This window comes from Chiloscyllium punctatum, chromosome 3 (assembly GCF_047496795.1).
Source record: "Chiloscyllium punctatum isolate Juve2018m chromosome 3, sChiPun1.3, whole genome shotgun sequence".
Lineage (NCBI taxonomy): Eukaryota > Metazoa > Chordata > Chondrichthyes > Orectolobiformes > Hemiscylliidae > Chiloscyllium > Chiloscyllium punctatum.
In genome coordinates, this window is record NC_092741.1 from 62,717,949 (window position 1) to 62,735,865 (window position 17,917).

A 17,917-nucleotide genomic window follows, 5' to 3' on the forward strand; every position below is an offset into this window, starting at 1 on the left:
ATGCCGTGCTTCAAATTCAGCCACGCTTGCCTGCCCTTGTCAGATTTGTTTGCATCGGCCAGTGTGGCTGTCTCACTTGAATAGGCTTGTAGGCCTGATCACACTTCACTGCTAACATTGTAAGCAGTTAATGACAATAAATCAAACTACACATGACTAATACCTCTCATGAAGAAACTGCATGCCTAACACAGTAAGTACTTGCACAGAACCTTAGTTATGAAGGAGATAAGAAAATGAAGCAAGTTGTATTGATCGGAGCCTGAAAGTGGAAGTCTATCCTGGCAGGTACACACCTCATATATATTAGGAGACAGTGAGGTCTGCAGATGCTGGAGATCAGAGTTGAGAGTGTGTAGCTGGATAAGCACAGCATTTCTGATGAAGGACTCCAAAACGTTGATTTTCCTGCACCTCATGTATATCGTCAAGTTTATGAATGCATGCTTTGCATTTTTGGCAAACAGGGTTCCACCTGTAAAAGCTATTCCTGTGGGCCAGGGTGTAAATGAGTATTCACGACAGGTTGATAGATTCAAAACAGGTCCCTGACCATGATGGGTTGGGATAGATAACCTGTAAGGTTCTGAAAACAAGCAAGCAAAACTTTAACCCGCTGTTAGCAAATTTAATGTTGCCCACTGCCCAATCAATTAACATCACCTGCCCTTCTACAAACTGTGGGCAAGCCCAGAAAATGTCGCACATGGAGTCAGGTCACGGATCAGGCAGCAGCTCATTGATGTGAATTGGTCTAGTCATGTTCCAAAACAAATGTCAGAGAAGAAAGTAGAGTACAATTAAGTACAGATTAGAGTGGTGCTGGAAAAGCACAGCAGGTCAGGCAGCATCCGAGGAGCAGGAAAACCAACGTTTCGGACAAAAGACCTCCATCAGCCCATTCCTGATGAAGGGCTTTTGCCCAAAACGTCGATTTTCCTGCTCCTCGGATGCTGCCTGACCTGCTGTGCTTTACCAGCACCACTCTAATCTTGACTCTGACCTCCAACATCAGCAGCCCTCACTTTCGCCTACAATCTAGTCCAGCGTACTACAGTCGGAAGAAGCAAAGGGACAGAAAAATGTAAGTGGATTAAGAGGTCAAAAAAAATAAAACCTTCAGAAAAAAAAGGTCTGCTTTCTCTCCATAGGTGCTGCCAGGTTTTGCTGAGTTTCTCAAGCAATTTCTGTTCTTGTTTCAGATTTCTAACATCCACAGTTCTTTGTTTTATTCCAAAATTTAGATATCTGCTTCCATTAAATTTCAGTCAGTAGAGTTTCAACAAATATTGAGCATTTGTACACTGATGTCTCATTCTGCAATTTCAATCCTATGTTTCGCCTAAAACAACTGTGCTGTCTCATTTGCCCGTACAACTTCAGAAAGTAAAGTGATTGACACTGAATGTTTGGAAGCTTTGAGGACATTAGCTGCTTCTGAAAACCCAAGTCTACAGCAATCAGCTGCTCTCTACTACCTACACATCAGTGAACAGCGTGAGTACAGTATTTTAACAACATTGTTTTAAAAGGTATCTTACTAAGGGCATGGGGGTTGGTTAGCTCAGTTGGCTAGATAATTAAGAGTGTGGTAAAGAATAAAACCAACAGCATAGACTCAATCCTTTTTAGGATATAATTGGAGAGCGCCTACTCACCTCACCCTGTGTTAATGAAGTGCTTAGCCTCAAGCTGTACATAACCAATTGACTTAATGGAGATAATTGCATACACCTCTTTGTTGGTTATGACTCCATACTAACAATGCACTAAGTTGATTTTGTGGCATTCGAACAGTTAATATCCAGAAGGCTAGAAGTAGGTTTCAGATTATGTAATATGGGCAGATAGTTTTCAGACGTACACTCATTATCAAAGCTTGAGGTACAGGCTAGGATTCTAGAAAGATGATATTGATGATAAAATTTCACCAGGAAAATGTAAAGGGAATGAGCAATTAAAGGATGGTAGCTGTGTAGGTTGATAATGTGTTGTTTGATCTAGCCATTATCTAGCCAGGGTTGTTGATGTGAGCCATGACAGCTGATCCACAGCTGAGCTTCGAGTCCTGGTTCAAGTCCTTGGGAGCCAGAGGTGCATCATAATAGGTAGACACCACCTCCATCCCCCAACCACTGCCACCACTAACTCTGAGCTAGAGACCAGATTCTCGATCTATTAGCTTCAGAAGTATATCAAAACAGGTAAAGCCTTCCTGAACAGGTTAGTCAAAACATAACTGGCAGCATTCAGGAGGGCACTAGTGATGTAGTGTCAGTGCTACCTTTAACCCAGGAGACCTGGATACAAATCTCACCAGCGTCAAAGATACACTTAAACATAACTACATAGACAGCTCTTATGGTGCAGTGCCAGTGTCCCTACCTCTGAGCCAGGAGTCACTCAATTAGTGGGCATCCATCACAATGCATTGTTTTGGTTCTCCACCAGCCTCCCGATTCCACTTCTGCCATTACTAACCATTGGCAGCCACATATGCATCATGTGTTGCAATCGTCTTCATGCCCCTCATACCTCCATTTGTGCTAGGCACTACTCACCAAATAATCCACAAATGAGTACCACCTTTAAAACAGAACAGTCTGGTCTGATAAAAAAAAGATGACTATTATTCATTTGTCTATTACTTTTTCCAGTGAAGAATGAATTGCCTGAAGAATACCTGGAGCCATATTATGACTTGTTACGGTCAAATGATCTGGAAGTGCAGAGGAAAGCTTCTCTGTCACTGGTCAATCTCTTAGTGGAGGGTAATGGTGAGTGGGCAACATGTCTTTACTTCTTAACATTATAACGTACAACAGGAAAAATCAAAACCAAGAAAGAGTTCTATAATTGTAATGAGTTGTTGAGGAAAAATATTCAGGAAGAATGGAACATTTAATCATGTGAAAGGCAGTAGAAAGAGTGAAGAGTCTGAGGAGGGTGAAGAGGGGCCATTAACCATGGATCACAGTTACAGAGAATTTGTGTTAGCATTCAAAATGTCTTGGCCATTTTCTCTCTTCCCACAAATAACTTATCTAAGTAAAATGTCTAATTCCTCATTCTGCCATTGAGCATGGTGAGAATTAGGAACTATCCTTTGTACTAAGGTTCACTGTGACTATAAAGAAAACAAAGTAGTTTTATCATTCTAACAAAAAAATTGCTTGTTACAGTTTTTCTGCAATCTCTTTAAACTTGTCAGAATTTCAAAGGTGCACTTTTAAATTTCGTTGGAAAGAAAGACACGTTGCCAAAGCTTTTTGTCTTGCACTCATCAGAACAAATGCAAGAATGCCAAATATGAAACAATTGCAACATCATATATTCTGGAGAAAAGTGTACAGATTGATTGGCACACTGACTTACTAACCAATCAACACCTTTTCTTCTATGGTATACATTGTTGTGATCATTTGAAATTTAGCAATTTTGGCTTGATGAGTGCAAGACAAAAAGCTTTGAAAACATCTTTATTTCCATGTACAAGCCAATCCTGTTCACCACAAAGCCAAACACAAGATAAATATGACAGCCTGCACCAGGCTTAGAACCAACTAAAACCTGGAACATCCAAGCATAAGCCACATAAATGATGTCATTTGTACTTTACATAAATTTTAAAACATTATTGCTTTTTTGAAGTACAACAGAGCACCTCTGTCTGATCTCTAACCAAGACCATTTTTCATATCAGACTCAACCTTAAGACATCCTGTGCTCGGATTTCCATGTTTTCCCCAGAAATGGAGTACTAATGGCACAAACAAGACGGAAAACAGCTACGTTATCTCCCCATCCATCATAGACCAAGTGACAATGATAGCAGATGCTTGGCTTTTTAATTAGATTGAATATCGTTGAGTATCACTTATTTTAGCTCAAATTAAAAATTAGATGAGGCGCTCGTTTTTTTTCTAGATTAATTTCCTGCTTCAGTGTTTAACTAATTCACCTAATACCTTTGTCGCACTGTAACATTTGGCTGTATACATGTAAATATAAGCACTGACCTTTTTAATGTAGGTGCTGGAATTCAGGCTTGTTTACACTACTGAAAAAGAGAATGCTTTCTTATCTTTCGACAAGGCCAATATAACTTTAGGCGAAACTTGTATTTATGATCTACGTCACCTTCCTTTACAGTGAACAAAGAGACAGTGGTACAGGTTGGACTGCTGGAGCCCATACTGGAGCTGCTTCATTCTGGAGATGCCACTGTACAGTGCAACTCCTGTGCATGTGTGGCCACCTTAGCTACTTCGGGTATGTATACAGAATGGGAAAACTAATAAATTGTGCTCTCGTAAGAACGTAGAACAGTACAGCGCAGTACAGATCTCTTGGCCCTCGATGTTGTGCCAACCTTTTATCCTACTCCAAGATCAAACTAACCTACGTTCCTTCATTTTACTATCTTCTTGTGCCTATCCAAGAGTTGTTTAAATACCCCTAATGTATGTGATTCTACTAGCACTACTGGCAGTGCACCCACCACTCTGTGTAAAGAACCTACCTCTGACATCTCTCCTAAACCTTCCTCCTTTAATTCAAACATTTATTGCTACTGTACGTGGACAATCTTCCATTATGAGAGTGAACCTCATGAAAGTGAACTGAGAGATTCCTTGCTGCATATTCCAAGGAAGGTCTGCTGGACCTCCTGCTAACCAGTCAATCAGAGAGTTCTCAGAACACTGATTGGCTTTCCTCTCGATTGGGATTTGAGTGGAGGAGCCACAAATTGTGTCCAGTAGGAGCTGCCAGCCAGTTAGAGGCCATAGCAGCTTCTGTGCTCAGCAGTGCCATATAGGAGCCTGCTCCTGCCAGAAAGCTAACCATGAAATTCAAGGATCCAGAAGCAACCCGATCTGATCTATCTGGGTGAAGGGTAGAATATCCAGGGGTGCAACTGCAGAGGAAGGGGGCAGGGGGTCAGAAGTAAGAGCTCTCAGCGAGCAATGCTCTGCCCTTTGTCCATCACCTCAATCAGGCACAGAGTGTCTTTGAGGGTACCACACTTAGACATTGCACCAACATCCCCATGCACTCAGACTCCACACCACCCCAACACCCCACACACCCTCACCAACAGCCTCACGTACCCTCACCAGAACCCCCACATAGCCAGACTCCGCACAACACTAATACCCATATCAACACCCCCCACACCCAGACTCCACCCCACATCAATACCATCACCAACACCTACACACACCCAGACTCCGTCCCACACCCAAACCCCCATACTGACACTAGTGCTCAGACCAACACCCTACACCCACATTCCCACACCAACACCCTACACCCACGCACCACCAACTCTCACCCACTCTGCTGCTGACATCTCTGTACGCATGTCCCTGTACCCACTCCCACATCCCTGTAGCCACATCAGCTTGCTGCTGCAATGCTTTTGCTTCCAGAAAGGCCACATGATAGCAGGACAGTTTGTCAATCCAACAGTGAGAGTATTAAGCCCTTAAGTAACTGTTCAAGTGACATTTTAAAACCATCTCTCATTGTTAAGTGTCTCCCTTGGCCCTATGACTGGTGGTCTTCCCTGTGCACCTTCCGTTGATCCTTCCATTGACCAGGATCCTTCAAATGCTGCCGACAAACATGAACTTCAAGTTTCATTTTCCTACCTCTCTACCAAGCCAGGCCACCTCTTCAGCCACTTTTTCTATTAATCCCCTTTTTAAGTTGAGCCCTATATGCCATGAATCCAGACAGGATTGCTGAGATTAGCTTGTGTGGATCTGTGCTTTGGGCAGGCCAGCAGGCCATTGAGACTTCATCCCTAACACTATAAGCATTTAAGGACAAGATAGCTGACTGCAGATGGTTGAGATTTCTCATAAACTGATGAACATGGAAAGGCATCATCTCGAACTCTGAAAGTCAAGGCTTGGGTGTTGGAAATGCAGTTGGGTTCATGAGCTGACATTTTGAGATTGTGAACTCTGAAGCAACAGCACTCTCCCCAACCACCAACATCACTATTACGTTTCAAGGTCTTCTCCATTTTCATCACTTACCAAGGGGTCACAACAGTTTTCAGTTGGGGTCACAGTGGGAAAATGTTTGGGAATCACTGCTGTAAGTGGTTAAGGATATGACTTTTTATTATTCATTCGTCGGATGCGGGCTTCACTGGCTGGACCAGCATTTGTTGCCTATCCCAGTTGCCCACTTGCCCCTGAGAAGATGGCAGTGAGCTGCTTTCTTGAACTGCCACATTTGGTGTAGGTACACCCACAGTGATGTTAGGGAACACCAAAAGTTTGCACCAGCACCACTGAAGGAACAGCAATGTAGTCCCAAGTCCAGAAGGCAAGTGGTGTAGAAGAGAACTAGTAGGTGGTGGTGCTCCTATGGATCTACTGCCATTTTCCTTCTCGATGTTAGTGGTTGTGGTGCTGTCTTATGGAGCCTTGATAAATTTCTGCAATATTTTTGTAGATAGTACACACTGCTACATGCATCAATGGTGGAAGGAATGGATGCTTGTGGATGTGGTGCTGGTTTAGCTTGGATAGTGTCAAGTTTCTTGAGTGTTTTTGGAGCTACAGACAAGTGGGGAGTATTCCATCACATTCCTGACTGCCATGTAGAGGGTGGATTTGAGAGTCAGGAGATGAGTAACACTAAAGGATTCTTAGCTTCTGTCCTGCTGTGTAGCCACTGTGTTTATATGGTGAGTCCATTTGAATTTCTGCTCAATGGTAGCCCCAAGGATGTTAACAGTAGGAGATTCAATCATGGTAAAGCCATTGAATGTCAAGGGGCAATGGTTGGATTCACTTTTGTTGTAGATGGTAATTACTGGCACTTGTGTGGTATGAATGTTAGTTTTCACTTGTCATCCAAGATATTGCCCAGGTGTTGATGTATTTGAAAATGGGCTGCTTCAATATCTGAGGAGTATGATTGTTCATTGATGATTGCACATCACCACTTCTGACCTTATGATGGAGGGAAGGTCACTGATGAAGATTATTGCACCTGAGATACTATCCTGAGAAGCTTCTGAGAGATATCCTGGAGCTGAGATGACCAGCAACCATAACCATTTTCCATGTTTCTAGGTAGGACTCTAAACAGTAGAGAGTTGTCCACTTAACCTGTTTATTTTAGCAATTACAGGGCAACTTACTAACATTTTCAGTCAAATGTGACCTTGATGCCAAAGACAGTCACGCTTGACTCCCCTCTTGAGTTCAGTGGTTTGGTCTGTGCTTGAACCAAGGTTGTAGTGAGGTCAAAACCAAGTGGCCCTGGTGGAACCCAGACCCCAGACTGAATGTCAAAGGGCAGAGTATTGTTAAGCAAATGACACTTTGTAGCACTGTTGGTGACCCCTTTCATTACTGATGGTAAAAAATAGACTGTGGCAGTAATTTTGTCTTGTTTTTATGTATATACACACAATTTTTCACGTTGTCATGTAGGTACCAGTGTTGAAGCTATATTGGAATGGTTTGCCTTGGGATGTAGTATGTCTGGAGCACAAGTTTTTTGTACAATTGCTGAATATTGTCAAGAGTTGATAGCCTTTTCAGTATGTAATGCCTGCAATCATTTCTTGATATCACATGGAGTGAGTCAAATTTGTTGAAGACTAGCATCTGTGATGCTTGAGACCAATGGCAGAAACTGATATTGATTAGCACTCAGCCCTTCTGGCTGAAGATTGTTGCAAATGCTTCAGCCTTATGTTTTGCACTGATGCACCAGGCTTCTGCATTATTGAGGATAGGGATATTTGTGGAGCCCTGTTTTATAGCTTGATCAGGTTGATACTCATTTTAAGTGTGCCTGTTCTGCTCCTGGCATGCTTTCTTACAAAGTTCATTGAACTAGGGTCAATCCCCTGCCTTGCTATTAATAGTCACAAGGGGATATGCTGGGTCATGAGGCTTCAGATTGTGCTGGAGTACAGTTCTGTTACTACTGATGACCCATGGTGCCTCATGGATGCTCAGACCTGAGGTGCTTATTTATTTGAAGTCTGTCCCATTTTGGACAGTGTTGGTGCCATCCAATAAACAATATTCTCAGTGAGAAGACAGACTTGATCAGCTCAACTAATAGTACTGCTGCCAGTGATGGCCATTGAATTCCCTCTTCCGCAGTACACCTTTTGGCCTTGCCACCCTCAATGCATCTTGTAAGTGGCATGAGTAATGGAGGAGAACTGATCCATCAGCCAAAGGGGAATGCTAGATGGTAATCAGCAAGAGGTTTCCTTGCCCATGTTTGATCTGATACTTGAGACCTCATGGGATCTGAAATCAATGTTGAGGACTCCCAGGGCAAATCCTTCCTCACTGTATATTACTATGCTGCCGTCTATAGTGGATCTATTCCAGTGGAATAGGATTAGTGATGGTATTGTCTGGGACATAGTCATACTTACAGAATCATACCTAACGGACAAAGTCCAACTGTTCCTTTACAGGTCTGTGAGACAGTTCTCCTAAAGATGGCAGACCATGTATAAATGAGACTTCTTAAGAACCAATGAATATGGAATGGCTTCAGCCCTAACGTTGTGACTGTATGTGCAAATAATCAGGTTTTTTTGTCTGAAGAAGCCATGTTAGTAAAGATGTTTGAACTTGCTGGAGTTGGAGAAAGATATGGATTTCACCGGGTATATGTCTCTAGTACAATGAGTTTGTAACCAGAGGGTAACTCCAACAGGCCACTTGATAATAATATTCAAGACATGCAAATTAATGCAGAAGAGACTCTCACCAATTGTGATCGGGAAACCTGATCTGCCTGAAAGATTCTGAGAACTTAATAACCGTGGGAATGTGACATTTGTCCTTCTGCCCTATTAAGATTCATTCACATTCCCCCCACTCCCACCCACTCCACCCTATTCAAAGCTTTGCCATTCTCAGAAGATTCTGCCATTGGAATGATTTGTGCACAGATTCCAATAAAGAGCACACCTAGTTACAACTGATAGGAAGACAAAACATTGTCCATTACCACGCCTGGCTCTGTCCTGGATGCCTTAGCAGACTAGAGTAACCTGTTACTCTGTTTAATTCTTCAGTAAGTTTTTTTTTGTGTGTGTGAATGATAACAAACCGATGCATAAGTTGAAATGTTATATCTCTTTGAAATGCTGATCGTTGGCTTGTATACAAGCTCCATATCATTCAGGACTCTGACCAATAAATAAGTTAATTCCTCTAAATGCTAAAACATCATTCAGTTTGTATGTTGAGACTCCTCTTGAATTCTGTTAATACCATGTGCAATAGTGTTAACTTTTTAAAATCATGTTAACTAGCTCCTGTTTACTGACTGTTGATCTTCTTTACTATTTACCCTTCAGTTTTAAACAGAAATGCCATTGCTTCTGAAGGGGCAATTAAACCTCTTTTGGGTCTTGCAAAGTCATATGATCCCAGAGTGCAGCAAAATGCAGCAGGTGCCATCCTTAACCTTACAAGATCAGGTAAATTGCAGCAAGTTTGGCTTAAGTATTGGAAAATCATGTCATTTACTGTTCTATGTAGTGTGTCTTCCATTTAAATGTGTATACATATTGCAGAGTTGGACTTAATAGATAGAAATAGCCTACACACTTAATCTTGTTCCATAAACTGAAATAGAAACAAACTCTTCAGCATGCAGATCATAGTACTAACTGCCTTTCTGTTTTACTTTTGTGTCATTTATTTAATAAACAGTATTAATTCACATTTATGTAATTCTTCTAGCACAGAAAGCACAGCCACCAGTAGTGTAAAAGGAGTGAGGGATGCACAAGAAACATGAATTGAAGACATACAGAGTTTTCTCATAACAGAAGCCATTCTTAAAAATTCATTGATTGATGTGGCCTTTGCTCTTTCTAACTGTCCTTGAGAATGTTGTTATGACACAGGGTAAACCTTCCTGCTAATTTAAACCAGCAACACAGAAAGGATTCACCCCGTGCTGTAATGTGTTAAAATTCAAGAGGGAAAAAACTATCTCAAAAGTCACTATTTAAAGTAAAAATTAACAACTTTTTAAATGACCAACAGAGAATAATTAACTAACAACTATTTACAACACTTTTCTCTGAACCTATCTTTTACCTTCCCCTCTACAATACTGGTCCAATAAAAATCCCGATTACAATTTACAAAGAAAAAGCACTTTCAAAACCAGTCAGCTTTGTAGAGTGTCCTCTGTAGATTTTCCTCTGTCTTCTTTTCTTGTTAGGGATTCTGCTTCACAGGTCTTTGATAGATAAAGGTACCTTTTAAGAGAGCAGATGTTTCTGCAAGCAGTCTCTCTAGTTGTTGATGCTAGCTGCTCTTTGCCACTCTGGGTGACTGTTCAAAATGTCTGATATTTATACCCCAAACATCGGATCATTTCATTGATTTAGTGTTGTCAAAATGTTATTTTTTCAAATTCGAATTGGATTTTGGTAACTTGGGGCATAATTTAAACTGGTTGGCCAAATTCAAATTTGTTTTTGTATCCCAGCAACACAGCTCTTAGCTGTTTCGACCAAAATATTACATTGTTACTTTGTTCCAGACTCTGTTTCTCTAAGCCCTTGCTGGTTTTTCAACTCTCTTAAAGGAACAGTACCCCTACATATTTATGGAGAAAGTGAGGACTGCAGATGTTAGAGATCAGAGCTGAAATTGTGTTGCTGGAAAAGCGCAGCAGGTCAGGCAGCATCCTAGGAACAGAAGAATCGACGTTTCGGACATAAGATTCCCGAAGAAGGGCTAATGCCCGAAACGTCGATTCTCCTGTTCCTTGGATGCTGCCTGACCTGCTGCGCTTTTCCAGCAACACATTTTCAGCCCTACATATTTGTAACAACGTGATGGTGAGCTGTCTACTTGAACCAGTGCTGTCCATTTGGCAGAGGTGCATCCACAATACTGTCGGTTAAGGAATTAAAATTTGATGAAAATTTTAAATTTAACACATTAGTGAAGGTCTGCCACAATGGCTTAATAGGTTGCAATAACAGTCTTTTTTGACGCAAAGGATACGACATTTGAACCTCAGTTTAGAGTCAGTCAGGACATTGAAGTTCTAAGTAGTTGGCTTCAACCTGCAGACAGGTTCTTTACTAGTAACAACTCACAAATATTTCAAAATTTTCTTTTCAAGAAAATACTCAACATTTGCTATGTAAGGAGGGAGCTCTGCCTGTACTAATCTTACAGCTACAATCTCCTGACTCCGAAGTTCAGGTAAACAGTTAACAATGCTCTCTCATTTACTATCATTTATAAGAGACTGGCAGAGTGATGCATTATAAGGAAATGAAAAATTGTGTGAATATCCACTCTTTAATCCAGCATTCATTGTGAAGGACCAGTTCGTTAAAGGAACTCTTCAAAATAGGTTGCTACTAACACCCCCAACTCCAATAGCTGTGCAGGTCAGGTGAATTGGCCATGCTAAATTGCCCATAGTATTAGATGCATTAGTCAGGGGTAAATGAGTGTGGGTGGTGTGGAAGGTTAGTGTGGATTTGTTGGGCCGAAGGGTCTGTTTCTACCCTGTAGGGAATCTAACCAGTGAGTATTTGAGTGGGGATTTTCTCTTCCAAATAGAGGTTTCTGCAGGCTGCCAATATCCAAATTGCTTCACTGATGTATGTCTGTCATCACTCATGACAAACAGTTTTGCATTTATGTTGTTGTTGTGGACTGTATTTAGTGGTGTCTTTTGGGAAATCTTCGAATAATTTTAGAAGTGATGTTGAAGTCTATGGGTAAAAATATGGCTCCAATGTGATTGCTGAAATCTAAGTTCTCATTTATGTAGAGACTTCAGATGTAATTAGGTGGCTGAGTAATGTTGGTAGAGTGCATGCTTTTATGTTACTGGGCACATTTTATGGATTCAAATCCCACAATGTGAAGTTGAACTCGGTTAACTAAATCAACTTGGAATAAGAAGCAACAATCAGTAATTGACAGTAATCTTAAAGTTTTTAGATTTTTGTTAAAACCCACAGAGTTGACTAATATTGTTTAGGGAAAGAAATCTGCTGTGTTTACATGGTCTTGTCCATATGTGACTTCTAACCCACAGCAATGTGGCTGACTTAAATGTTCTTTGAAATGGCCTGGAAAGACATCAGGTTTTATAAAACTACTTCAAATAAAAATCCATACAAATGAAACATGATTGACAGGTCACTCAGTATCAAACTGAGCAATGTTCTGCTTCTCTATCACCTGCTATTTCTCAGATGGTATCTGACAGGTGTGGAGTTTTAAACATGTTTGCCCGCATTTCTTAGATTCAAAGCTCTGCTAATGGTTTTCTACCCAACACCCACATTGTGAATTCTAAATCAAATCTCTGGGAGTAACACCAGGTGTCATAATTATTGAAGTATAAAACTCCAGTATATCTGCACCAGTAAAAGAGTGAACTAGAGATCAAGTTGTAATTAGTAATTCTTTGAGAAGTTCACAATCATATAAGTCATGCAGGTTTGAATCAGAGATATAATGTGACTCATCCTGATCTTGAAATGTTATATTTTGACCATTATTTACTGTTTGTTATTCACTTAATTTAATCAGTTATTTAAGACAGCAATAGCTCTCATTGAGAGCTTCCACAAACTGTGAGAATCAACTCCAAGTCCCAGTCACCAGGAAAGGGGTTGGGGACTGACATCTAGCTACGGAGTTGACAGCTATTGTGTACATTTCTAGTGGTGCACAACCTGTCATATGAAAGTGGGTTTTAGAAGGGTATTGTCTTTCAGACTGAGATACCTGGGCCCACTTGCTTACACATCAAGCATCTTGTCCTTTTGTGCTGCCTGAACCAGCTCAGTCCAGTCTAGCATTGTTACTGCCTTTCCTATCATTGAGGCCTCAGGCTGAGTGAATGTAGGGACATTCACAGCATTCACTACTCCTCCAATCAGAAGCCATTTTTCTCTTTGCTGTTTGCTGCTCAGTGAGTTGAATCTTTCAGCAGTAATCTCTGAAGAGAAGTGGCCTCGGATTGGAAGACTATCTCCTAGGTGAGTCTGTCACATGACACCCCAGTTTTGGCAAACCATGTCATTGGATGGCAGGGCCCCTCTGCAGGCCACAATATTTTCCTCAGGCACCTTTTGGACCAAGCTGTTCTAAACCATACAGTCCATAAAGTTCTCTTTACTGGAAATTTGTATTCATTATCTCTAAACTGCTATGAATAATGTGTCATCACAGGACTACATTATTATTTCCTGATGTTGTGTTCAAGGAAACATATCCTTTCACAGCAACTGAAATGTGCCACATCTTTAATGAAGCTCAATTTCACACTCAAGAAGCAAGTTTCATGTTGGCACAAAACACAGAAATAAATTTAATCCAGCTATGATGGAATGAGCATATTGGACAAAATAAAGCTTGTTAGTAATTTGAAGCAAACGGGGATATAAACATCCTTGTGCAGGATCTTTTGAAGGAGTAGTACAATTTGTTTAAGAATGGCGAACTAGGGTACAATGAATCTCAGGAGACAGATATGAATGAAGAAACAACACTGGCAAAGTTTTGCATTATTACATTGCATTTATAGCACAGTTAAAGGTCTTTGGTCCATCAGTTCCATATCAGTATTTATGCAGCACAGAAGCCTTTTCTTTAATTTAGCCCCACAAACATAGCCTTCCATTCTTTGCTCCCTTATGTGTTTACCTAACTTCCTTTTAAATATAGCTTTTGTCTTTCCTGGAATAAACCATTTTACACTTTCTCCTTTTCACAATACAGAGACAGGAACAATACTCGGTACTTAATCTGTGGCCTAATTAAGATTCTATCCATCTATAAAATGAGATCTGGGGCTGTGTTTATTTATCTCGCAACTTTTCTTGGAGTTTTGTATCAGTATCCTTGGTTCCCTTTGCTGTCTCTATTCCATTCTGAGGAATCTGTGAATTCGAGAATGAGCATTTTAAAATTGAAGCATTGCCAGATATAGTCCAATCAGGAGAGGAATCAAAGAGTCAAGAATTGGATAGCAAAGGTATTGCTGCATTTTGCTGCAGTTGGACTGAGGCAGAGGCTGAAAATGAATGTATTTCAGAGGTGTAGGTAAAACATTTTCAGGAGAGAGAACATATTTGGTGGATGTTTCCCGTTTACAATTACGATTTGGTGGCAAGTGAATTCCATGGTCCAGAGAGAATTTTCTCACGTTATTTTCCATCTTCCACCGCATTAATTATGCAATTGTGTTGTTGGGCTGTGATTCTGAGAGAATTGCTGACAAGTGAGGTGGAGGAGCTTGCTGCTGAAGGGACCTTTTGCCTTACACACCTTTGGTTCCACATTAAAAGCCCAGCTGAACTCCACTATAGTCTCTGCAAGCCAGAAACAACAACTACCATGTCACAGAAAATGTTGCAGGGGAAAGGCAACCTAGTTCCCTGCTTCCAAGGCAGGGGATCTGGAGGTGCAGATAGACAGAGCAGTGCAGATGTTGCACAGACTTTTATTTTGTGGACTGCCAAAAGAAAGCATCAACAGACCCTGCCAGATGGGATAGAAATTGCAGCCTGAGGCACTGCTGTGTTCCGCGATAGAGGGGATACCCACTCTGTGGAGAGAAAATAATTTATCTCCTGTGCTCCACAGTGGTAAGTCCCATCACTTTCTGCTTGCTACTTCGCACACACAGCTATCACTCATTCTAATACTGCCACTGCATACCTGTCTCATCAACCCTCAGTATTGCATGCGTCATATCCACATTAGGTATCACTCATCTCATCCTCCAAAGCTACTAACCCCCTTGTCCTCTGTGTGACTCCCTCACTCACTTCTCTGGCTCATACATGATCGCTAACTGCTTTTGAATCCTCTTCCATCATACTCAGTCCCACCTTCTGTTGCACTGCAGGATAAGCCAGCCCACAAACTGGGCAAAGAATTTTGGTGGGAGGGGGAGGTGCAAGGGTGTGTGGTGACAGATATGAGGCTCCTCAATGAGGAGAAAATTCTGGATTTAACCAAGGAAGAGGAACACCATGTGGGGGTGGGGAGACATCAGTGGGCAACAACTCACTAAACTTCACTGCAGCATGCTGTGCTGCTCTCCCATTATCACAAGTGAAAACTTATTATTGTCTGTTCAGTTTTATCCATCTTCTGCAATTTAATTCCCTCACTTCTCCTTCGTAAGCACTAAGAAGCAGTGCCTTCAGGTATCACCTTTACCTCTAAGGAGGGAAGCACTGAACACTCTGAGGATACACTAACAGGGTGGTCAATGGCAGCCTCAGTCAGCTCAGAAACTTGCACCTCAGTGGGTATTCTATTGACATTAGACTCAGAGCAAAATCTGGTGAGCTGATCACTGACCTGCCTCCACAGCCAGTGGAGGGACAAATGACCAAAAGACTAAGGTAGTCTGAGAACTATTGGAGACCAGGCACCTGCTAAACACCAGTCAGAGAGCATGCCCCTGTTCCTAGCCATTAATGACTTTGTCAAAATGCCCAGGAAAATCAGGCAGGTTTTCCAGAGGCTATTGGTAAGCTGGAATGAAAGATGAAGGAGCCCACACCCCCTTTAACATTACTGTGCTGGCTCCAACATGTGTGTGCCTGGCTGCCCGTATAGACTAGGAGAACGGTAGGACTGCAGATGCTGGAAATCAGAGTCAAAAAGTGTGGCGCTGGAAAAGCGCAACAGGTCAGGCAGCAGGAGCAGGCGAGTCAGCATTTTGGGCATAAGCCCTTCAGCAGGAATGGATAACTGACCTTGACCCCACTCCAGGGAGACAGGATGGTGCCATCATGCACCCACAGGCACGCCAGTAGCTTCTTCTCAGGTCACTCCAATGGTGTACAGTGCCTCCAGATCCTCCCTGCCTGGAATCCCATAGCCCACAGCAGTACAACCTGAGCAGAGTTAGCCTGTATCTGGGTAGGAGGCTTTCAGCAGGGTCTGGGCACAAAGACACCAGGAAACAACCACTTGAGTCTTCCAAACCAACCACTGAACAAGCTCCTTCCATCTCAGGACTGCATTTCAATGTGGCTGAGGGGCAGATGAAGATGAAAAGTTACTGAGGTGATACATGCACTACACTATAGTGAATAACAAATCACTTTTATAAGTATATTTCCACACGCACTTAAAATGCCTGCTGTAGTATAATTTTCACTGTTTGACCTGATTAAGTCACCTCCATGTGAGCAATGAGCAGACTCTTCATAAGCCTTGACAGTCTATACACACTCTTGTTCATTGAAACATTGCCAATAATGGAAGGATTTACAGGAGATTCCTCAGGATTTCTGCAAACCATTTGACTGTCATGATTGAGTTCACTGAACAACACGCAGATGGCATTTCCTAATGGATATCTCAAGAGTTATCTAACTTTAGCACCATTCTGTGTCACTACAATGTCTCACTGCTGCATTTTCCCAATCAATCATGTAGGGCAGGATAGCTATTAATACTTAAAAATGGGACAACCCGACAATGTCATGTGTACGATCACGTGGAAAACAAGACATTTATTCAAAATGTTGAGGACTACAAAAATAACAAAGATCCATAAAAACAACAATGTTGGTATATCCTTTGTACTGAACAGCGGCTGTTTATCAGAATAGCAACAGAATCACAAACAATTAAACAAAATCTAAACCTAACTCATTCATCTTGGGAGCAGGTTGTAATAAAATTGTCTGTGGTGTCTTGGTTCCTGCAATTCATGGCTACGTTATGCTCTCTTGGACAGTCCTCTGAATCAATATCCTGATCCACAGCCTCATTATCACCTTCGGAAGATTGCTGTGTCCCCCATTTCATCTGCATCCAGGATGCCTCTGTAATAGTCTGTAACTGAGCACTAAAGATCTTTTCCGCTAAGAAAGCAATGTGACCACATGAGGCTTGTCAGTCAGTGCTGAAATCAGTGTGTATTATGTAGCACACAGAGCAGGCAGCCTCCAAGTAAATTCAGTAACCAAGTAAATTTAATAAGTGCTTAAAAAAAAGCTAAGTGTGATAACATGCATGTCTCCACATCAGCACAAAAGCATCCTGCATAGATGCACGACCTGGAAAAACACACAAGCCACAGGTGTGTGCCAGCTCAAAAGTAAAGTAGTGAAAGCCTGAAGTGGTGTCTGAGTTGGTCTGAGTGCAAGCTGGTAATGTAGTAATGATGTGGGTTGATTTTTTTGACACAGAGTTGCATTGATAAAGGTTTGAGGAGTATGGTGGCCAGGCAGGAACATTGTTCTGAAGAAGCAGTAGCATGATGCTGGGACAAGCAATCATGAGCTGCAGCCAAGAGGTACCCATTGTTTTACCTGTCAGGAATGTGTGCCGTCAAATGCAGGAGAGAGGAGATTGGAGAGTAGAACGTAAACAGGGTGAATTAAGTTTTAATGTGATGTAAATGTATGAAAATTAGGAGGCTGCCACTCAAGGGCAAGATTCCAAATTGCCATTTAAGACTCGTAGGGAAAATGTTTCTCAATGTGAGAATCTGATTTTGTTCATTCTCTAACCTGAACCCATTTTTTTCTTACTCACCATGACACTTGAGGGAGGGTGCATTCTGCCCATGGGGTTGTGAAATAACTGCACATAAGCTGGTATCCCATCACCAGGTCAACCTTTATTTACACGTTCAACGTACATGGACTCTGACCAGCCAGTTTAGAGACAGTCCCTTGAGTGAGAAGACTCTCTGAGACACCTGTTTATATTTTTTTTTCCCACATCACCTGTGGTTGTGTGTGTGTACTGACTCAGTTAAAAAAAAACCATTGTGCAAGAACTTTATATTTCCTCCATCAGGAAAGAGACTCCTGTTCATCTCTATCAGCTGGGTCTCCCTGATTGGACATAGTTAACAGCCCCAATCAATGATCTCA

The 17,917-nt window shown here is 41.6% G+C and overlaps 1 protein-coding gene across 2 annotated transcripts in view; it reads left to right on the top strand.

Annotated features, from left to right (window-relative positions):
- LOC140459793 (uncharacterized) overlaps positions 1-17,917 on the top strand; it is a 70,686-nt gene that overhangs the window by 2,902 nt on the left and 49,867 nt on the right. For both annotated transcript variants that reach the window (XM_072554318.1, XM_072554324.1), the window contains exons 3-7: positions 1,384-1,497; positions 2,658-2,777; positions 4,153-4,272; positions 9,365-9,487; positions 11,158-11,240. In XM_072554318.1, the coding sequence (XP_072410419.1) occupies positions 1,384-1,497; positions 2,658-2,777; positions 4,153-4,272; positions 9,365-9,487; positions 11,158-11,240 (560 nt within the window). The remainder of the gene's footprint in view (positions 1-1,383; positions 1,498-2,657; positions 2,778-4,152; positions 4,273-9,364; positions 9,488-11,157; positions 11,241-17,917) is intronic.